This window comes from Camelina sativa, chromosome 20, assembly GCF_000633955.1.
Source record: "Camelina sativa cultivar DH55 chromosome 20, Cs, whole genome shotgun sequence".
NCBI classification, from domain to species: domain Eukaryota; kingdom Viridiplantae; phylum Streptophyta; class Magnoliopsida; order Brassicales; family Brassicaceae; genus Camelina; species Camelina sativa.
In genome coordinates, this window is record NC_025704.1 from 2,173,451 (window position 1) to 2,181,278 (window position 7,828).

Below are 7,828 nucleotides of genomic sequence, written 5' to 3' on the forward strand. Positions count from 1 at the left end.
ACAATAACACCACATTTTTAAAGAGTTTTGATTAAATAACAACATATTTTACACGTAACTTTTTAAAGTGATTAAAATTATTTCTAAATCCTAAACCACTAACCCCTCAAACTCAATTTCGCGACTCTTGTTAAGAAACTCTTCCTCTCTGTAATTTTCGGACTTCTCTCCCAAAATATTTTCTCGAGAATCTCAAAACCATGGCGAATTCTGCACCGAATCTGGAATGTCGTATGTACGAATCCAAATACCCGGAGGTAGACATGGCGGTGATGATTCAGGTGAAGAACATCGCCGACATGGGAGCTTACGTCTCTCTCCTTGAGTACAACGACATCGAAGGAATGATCCTCTTATCTGAGCTCTCTCGTCGTCGCATTCGTAGTATCAGTAGCTTAATCAAGGTCGGTCGCATCGAGCCTTTTATGGTCCTTCGTGTCGATAACGAGAGAGGTTTTATCGATCTTAGTAAGCGTAGGGTTAGTGAAGAGGACATACAGACTTGTGAGGAGAGGTATAATAAGAGCAAGCTTGTTCACTCTATCATGCGTCATGTTGCCGAGACTGTTGGTGTCGATTTGGAGGTATATTGATTTTGATTTTTTAGCGACTCTTCTCGATCAAGGAGCTTCGATTTTGTTTACTTGATTTGGAATGATAAGCTGAACTTGTTAGTTCTTGGATTTTAGTTAGGATAACTTTGATGGAGATTAAGATTATATGAATTTGTGTTTCCAATGATTTCTTCTAGCCAATATGTTCTGGAGATGACTACAAATCAAATTTTCGCCATTGTTGATGTGATAAACTGATAATGTTAAAGCTTACACTATGGCCATGAAATCAATTTCTGTAAAGTTTCAATCTAGTGGTCGTTTTCAATGTTCTAGCTTGATCTGTATCTTGTTGTTTTCTTCTTGAATTGAAACAAGGTCCAGTTATGCGTATCATTTTCCACTTTTCTCTTTTGGTTTCCAGTTTGTGAGAAAAAATCTTCGTTTTTTGTAGGAGCTATACGTAAACATCGGCTGGCCATTGTATAAGAAGCATGGACATGCTTTTGAGGTAATAGTTCCGAAGCTTTTGTTAACTAAACGGCTCATTGTTGCTTATATGAACTGTTGTGATAGTGTGTACTTTGGACTCTGTTGTTTAGGCTTTCAAAATTGTTGTCACTGATCCTGATTCAGTTTTCAATGGTCTTACCCGAGAAGTTAAAGAAACAGGACCTGATGGTGTGGAGGTAACACTATATGCCTTAAACAACCTTCCTTGTCATTGTTTTAGTTTGATCCATGGAGACTTATCCTATTTTTTTTTTTTAAAGGTGACCAAAGTCGTTCCAGCTGTGACTGAAGAATTGAAAGATGCGTTTGTTAAGAACATTAAGAGGAGAATGACACCACAGCCAATGAAGATCCGTGCTGATATCGAATTGAAGTGTTTTCAGTTTGATGGAGTTCTACACATCAAGGTCAGTCTTTTCTATTTCTTATCTTTTGATTTTAAGATGAGTTTTCTACTTGCTAGCATAAGTTGTCTGGCAATAATAATAGTATGATTTTTCAGGAAGCCATGAAGAAGGCAGAGGCTGAAGGTTGTGATGATTGTCCTGTCAAAATCAAGCTTGTTGCACCACCACTCTATGTACTTACAACGCAAACCCTTGACAAGGTATGTTTATGTTGTTGGGTTTGTCCCTTGTTTAAACGTGGAGAAGGGTTTAAAATACATTGAGGTTTACACTGTAACATCACCATAAATCCTTACACATATTCATTCAACTCTTCCGCGCAACCATCATGAATAACTGCAGTTCAATATGAGTTTTACAACCTAATGTTTCAGTAAAACTCTTGGTCACCCTGACACTTTATTTATCTGATTGAGTAGGAAAAAGGAATAGTAACTCTGAATAAAGCAATTGAAGCATGCATTACTGCAATAGAGAAACAAAAGGGGAAACTTGTTGTTAAAGAAGGTGCTCGTGCGGTAAGTCTTACATCCTTTTTCTGTGACAAGCTGAATTTACTACTTCAATCACTCATTTTATTCGGTCCATGACCTTAATGTGCTACAACATTTGTAGGTGAGTGAACGCGATGATAAATTGCTTGCTGAGCACATGGCTAAGCTTAGAATGGATAATGAAGAACTCAGTGGAGATGAGGGAAGCGAAGATGAAGAAGAAGACACTGGAATGGGAGAAGTCGATATCAATGGAGGTAGCGGGATAATTGAATGAACAAAAGCAAAAGCATTGTAACTACGGTTTCTGCTTTAGATCCTACAATTTTGTTTCCTTTTGCGCAAAAACAGTTGTTTCCTTTGACCCTGAACATGCTTAGTAGTACAAGTATCTATTATACAAGACAGTGTTTCATCTTTGATTTCACAATGGTTATGATAAGCTGGTGAATGTGTTGTCTTCTGAGGATGAAGACGAAGTGCAAGAATCAGATGAACTGTCTTGGGCAATCTCTCCATTGGCCGCAACGATTGTGTGGGAATAACAGCTGAATTCATCGATGTAGCTAAGCCTCTGTCTTGTGCTTGCTTCACCGGCCAAGACATTGTGATCTTCCACCTCCATCCAACCCTCCGAGTCTTGTCTGTTGAAAACTTGGGTCAAAGCCTCTCCATCTGAATGAGTCTCATTCAAGGCGTGTGAAACATTGGTCACGAGCATATATCTATCCTTGTCATTGGTTAACCCTCTAAGAGTAGAAGTGATCACCGTGAGAGGATATGTTCGCTGGTGCACGACTCGGTTCACTGGATTACCCGTATCAGAAGTCACCTCCACGATGCGTTTGGTCTCCACCCTCTGCTCAACCCTCTTGTATGTTCCGTTTCCCTCGAACCTCACCAAGCTGCCAATCTTAAACATGCTCTTGACCATGGTGGTCAGATTATCTTTACTTGATCTAGCCCAGCCATCATATTCACTATGAACCTCTGCTTCAACCCTAAACGACCCATCAAGCTGTTCAAACTCTTCTTGTCTCACCATGCAACGACTTGGGCTATCGTAGAATCTAGACCCAGCTTCAACATTCAAAGACCCGTGATCTAACCAGAGGTGCAAATTAGCGTCCACAAGCCAGTACGATATCCCATCACTGATCCCAAGTGCAAACTCATGAGACTTTCCATCTAAAAGCAAACTGAGAAATGGCGTCAAGTCCATGTCATAGGAAGGTAGATTGAATGCACCAATTGCAACAACTGGTTCCCAGAACAAGGGATTGGTTCCACCTGTAAAGATTACCGGGAATGGCACCTCGGATCCCACATATCTCCCATCTATCTTAACAAAAACTTCCCGGTATGCACCATTGCCACGCCCGGTTACTAAATTATTCGTTCTGATGTAAGAGGTTGGCGGGTTTGAATACCAGAACTCATCGTCTCCATGGAACGATACATATAGTTCCAGCACAATCCGACGAGTGTTTGACGGCATTTGAATTCGTTTCGAGTATGTTTCTGCAGAGTTGTCGATCATGAACCAGAAACCTCTGTTCCCTTCGTCACAAACCGGAATTATCAAATCCGCAGGGGTTTTGTCACTTCTCTGTGATTCCACAAACCCTAATCTGCTATTAACTTTCAAATTTGACGCAATAGGATTGAATTCGTAGAAGATGAGAGTGACATTGATATGATAGATGCCTGTGTAAACATCGTTGACTATGTTCTCGAGCATCATTGTGACATTTAAATCAGCTCTCATAAAGAGCGAGGAATACCTAGAGACGTCTTTCCGAACATTCCAGAAGATTCCCGATGGACTCGGCTCCGCTGTACTGGTGCGGAGTAACTCCACCCCGCCGAGCCACAAGGCGGAGATACGGTCGTACTGATCGCCACTCGAGGCGGCGCGTAGGTCAAGTACAACATAAGACCACGGCGGCGATGTACAGCCGGAAGGTGGAGTGTATGGAGCTGTAAAGGGAGGTCCGTTGATGGTGTTAGCGAATGAGTGGCGGAGGAGGACGTGAGAACAAGACGGCGTTAGGTGATCGGACGGTAGGGGAAGCCTGAGCTCCTCGTACTCTTGAGGCTCGTCCGGTGATCGGAGATAAGTCGAAGTCGATTTGAGAAATCGATCCGGTGAAGAAGGAAGAGAAACGACAGTAGCAGTGAGAAAAGCAAGTGTGACGAAGAACTTAACGGCGTCGTTTCGGCTGATCATATCTTCTGAGTTTTTTTAATTGTCCGAGCTCTCGCCGATGAAGAGACTGAAGAGAGAGTGAAGGGCAAACATCAGAGCGTTTTCAGTTTTCTAAGAAACGACTACGTGTCGTTTTTCATATTGCAAAATGGCAGGCAGTAGTAGGAAAATGTGAGACTGGGGAGAGAGTTTGATAGTGACAGTGTGGGGTCCTCCTTGCTGCGGTAACGGAATTCAAAAGTTTTTTCTAGCGTCACTTGTGGTTACTTATAATCCGTGTACGTGTCACACTATGAGAGGGTTACTGGTGAAACTTTCGTCACTGTCATTTATCTTTAGCCATATTTCTTGACATGTTCACTCGTCCTCTCCCAGCACTGCGAGTTTTCCCTTCTTAAAGCTCTCATGGCGGATTCATAAATCTCTATATTACAGACAACTTTACACATAAAAAAAAAAAGCGTAAAATTAAATCAGATTCAGCTTCTGCTCCACGCAAATATATGCTTCTCTTTCTCTTTTTTGTTCTTCCTGAGTTTGGAGTTTTTTTTTTGTTTGTTTTTGAAGTTGAATCATGTTTTATTCACATCAGCTTTTAGCTCGAAAAGCTCCGTTGGGTCAGATATGGTGAGTCGAATCTTCTCAGTTAAACGTTTTCTGATTTTTTTCATGATTTTACAACCTCTGTTTTTGTATCGGTTTTTGAAATCGGGATGGGAACTTCGTCGTCCCGATCACGCACTTGTTACTGCTTAACATCGCCACTGTGGTTTCCTGTTTGATCTCTGTGCAAGAGTTTAATCTCTCCAACCTCTGTTTTTTTTTTGTTTTTCTTCTTCTTAAGGATGGCCGCTACGTTGCACGCGAAGATCAATCGGAAGAAACTGGATAAGCTCGATATCATTCAAATCTGGTGAGCGGAGAGGAGATCTTTGTTTGTCGTTTGATTTTGTTTTTTTTTTTTGTTTCGTTTTGATTTTTTGGGTGTTCCTGCCATGAAAGCTGACGTTGATTTTTCCATTTCTCACAGCGAAGAGATTTTGAATCCGTCGGTTCCGATGGCTCTTAGACTCTCCAGTATTCTTATGGGTATGTTTCGTTTATAGAAATTTTGTTCTTCTCATTCTGGGTTTGATACTTTGATTTGATCTCAATGTTTGTCTCTTTCGTTAGGTGGAGTTGTGATCGTTTATGAGAGGAAAGTGAAGCTCCTATTCGGTACATTTCTGATTCATCTTTTTTCTTTTGAATTTCAATGTCCACTCTCCTCTTTTGGGAACTAATGAGTCATATTTGTTTTCTGGGTTTTTTTTTTTTTTCTCCATTAAATATCTTCAGATGATGTTAATCGCCTTGTGGTAATCAAATCTTCTCCGATCCTCTTTCATGTCAAAATCATATTCCGGTACTTGGTTTTCTGGGTTCTCTGTCTCACATGTGTTTGTTTATCTTTCTCAGGTTGAAATTAATGGAGCTTGGCGCACAAAAGCTGTTCCGGATCCCACTTTACTACCTAAAGGAAGAACCCATGCTAGGTATTATTACTACTATTTTCACATCAGCTTCTCATGCCATCGAAGGATTGTGAAGTAAAATCCAAAATCCAAAGAACAATGTCGTGAAGAAGAGTAGAAATGATGGTTTTGGTTTGTTTGTTTGCAGGAAAGAAGCTGTCACATTGCCTGAGAACGAAGAAGCTGATTTTGGTGATTTTGAACAGACTCGTAATGCTCCTAAATTTGGCAATTACATGGATTTTCAGCAGACTTATATTTCAATGGTAACCCTATTCGATTCCCTGTCTCTCCCAGATTGGATTGGCTTCTTTATTTCCTTTTATGTCTCACAAACGATTTTTACATTACGTACAACTTGTGGATTAGATGGCTTAAAATTTCCAGACTAAAACAATGTATAAGATATAGAAGTGGAGGAAAGAAGTTGGCGCATAAAGGGCATCTAAGACTTAGTCCAACTCAAGCATGTGGTTTATGATTAGCCTCATTTTAGTCTGCATGTGAATGTTTCTGAGAAAAATCTTGTTGGAACTTGAAGCATATGAACTCAAACCAAAATCATTTGAACATCGCTCAAGATTTAACGTGTAACCCTATGCGTTGTGGAAAAGGACAATGCACAAAAGATGCAACTGTTGATGTGAATTGATCATTTTGTAGTGTTCATCTCCTAGTAAACCAATGTGCATCTTTCGTTGAACTAATTCATTGCGTGGCTTTTATCTCTTTGCAGCGTTTGGATGAATCCAATGTTAACAATAACCCTGAGCCAGAAGATCTTGGACAGCAATTCCATCAAGGTTACTATCGTGAGCCATAACCTTCGTGAATAAACGACATGTTAATAACTTTATGCTAATACGCTCACCAATTTCTGTATCGTTCTCAGCTGATGCTGAGAATATCACACTCTTTGAGTATCATGGTTCATTCCAGACCAACAATGAAACATATGATCGTTTTGAAAGGTGAGATTTCAATCCAATAACTGTTGTCTTTGGTCTTTAATTCCCAGATTTTAAACCTTCTCCAGTAACTGTTGAAGGTGGAAGTTTGTACGGCTTCGCTATTTCTGTAATTTCTTTCATCCACCTTTCAGCAAAATTCTGGTGATGATTTTGTTCTTTTCTATTCTGCGTTTTGATGGCATCTCAGATTTGACATCGAAGGAGATGATGAAACACAGATGAACATGAACTTCAATCCAAGAGAAGGCACTGAAATACCTACAACTCTCATCCCATCACCACCTCGTCAGCAGGAGCAGGACATTCCCGAAGGTAGAGAGTTGTGTCAGTCTTTTATTCTATAATCTTGACATTTGGTTATTGTATGGGGATATGAATTTTTGAGTCAAAGATGAAAGTGTTATCTTTATGAAGCCAATAACAATGGCTTGGGCGAGTCTCCAGTATGATAATCATGTACAGTATATAACCAGGGAATAACACTGAGCTTCATGAACAGACCAGAAAAAAATTACTAATCTGTAGCCATCTGCAGGAGTCAACCCCACAAGCCCCCAGCGCCAGGAGCATGGTAGGGACGAATTTGCTGAGCAGAGGGAGGAACAAAACATACCGGACAGAGAGGTATTTGCTATTACTAGGAATACTTTCATCTAGTGAGAAAAGACATTGAGTTGGGGTTTGTTATGCATGCAGGAACAAGATATACCAAAGCCAGCAAAGAAAAGAACAAGAAAGACAGCTACTTCAGAAATGGATTATGAGCAGACTATTATTGCTGGTCATGTTTACCAGTCATGGCTCCAAGATACTTCTCACATTCTCTGTAGGGGGGAAAAGAGAAAGGTTCAGATTAGTGAACGCCTTGGCCTTTAATGTACTAATTGGTGCTCATGTTGGCCTTACATCTGGCATCTTTTTGTAGGTTCGAGGAACTATCCGGGCAGAAATGAAATTTTTCAAACGTGCGAATATGCCACCTACACTACTCCTCGAAAATCATGTGGATAGTTCTTACCCTCCTCAGCTTTACGAGCTTTGGACAAAGAGTACTCAAGTACTTAAAACCTCATCATCTGGTCTCTCTCTATCCATCACTGTTTCTTTTTATTTTAACCTTGTTGAAAGGGATCTGACATTTGGAAATGCCAATGCAGAAACTCGAC

General features: G+C 40.4%; 4 protein-coding genes across 4 annotated transcripts in view; 3 read left to right on the plus strand and 1 right to left on the minus strand.

Annotated features, from left to right (window-relative positions):
• On the plus strand, positions 112–2,335 carry LOC104768743 (eukaryotic translation initiation factor 2 subunit alpha-like). The gene is made up of 7 exons (XM_010492778.1): positions 112–584; positions 1,009–1,065; positions 1,157–1,243; positions 1,328–1,474; positions 1,570–1,674; positions 1,894–1,992; positions 2,090–2,335. Exons 1-7 carry the CDS (start codon positions 201–203, stop codon positions 2,243–2,245), a joined length of 1,035 nt encoding a protein of 344 aa, XP_010491080.1. The 5' UTR covers positions 112–200; the 3' UTR covers positions 2,246–2,335.
• LOC104768742 (peptide-N4-(N-acetyl-beta-glucosaminyl)asparagine amidase A-like) lies at positions 2,238–4,249 on the minus strand. The gene has a single exon (XM_010492777.2). It carries the CDS (start codon positions 4,196–4,198, stop codon positions 2,402–2,404), a length of 1,797 nt encoding a protein of 598 aa, XP_010491079.1. The 5' UTR covers positions 4,199–4,249; the 3' UTR covers positions 2,238–2,401.
• On the plus strand, positions 4,658–5,867 carry LOC109131136 (sister chromatid cohesion 1 protein 1-like; the record flags this gene model as incomplete). The annotated part of the gene is made up of 7 exons (XM_019241749.1): positions 4,658–4,804; positions 5,022–5,090; positions 5,208–5,266; positions 5,351–5,395; positions 5,516–5,535; positions 5,636–5,712; positions 5,840–5,867. Coding segments are annotated over exons 1-7 (351 nt in total), but the record flags the coding sequence as incomplete, so codon positions are not given.
• The window catches only part of LOC104772128 (sister chromatid cohesion 1 protein 1-like), a 10,393-nt gene continuing 9,111 nt past the window's right edge, over positions 6,547–7,828 (plus strand). The window contains exons 1-5 of the mRNA XM_019241750.1: positions 6,547–6,662; positions 6,850–6,974; positions 7,198–7,286; positions 7,359–7,508; positions 7,588–7,719. Of these exons, the coding sequence (XP_019097295.1) occupies positions 6,547–6,662; positions 6,850–6,974; positions 7,198–7,286; positions 7,359–7,508; positions 7,588–7,719 (612 nt within the window). The remainder of the gene's footprint in view (positions 6,663–6,849; positions 6,975–7,197; positions 7,287–7,358; positions 7,509–7,587; positions 7,720–7,828) is intronic.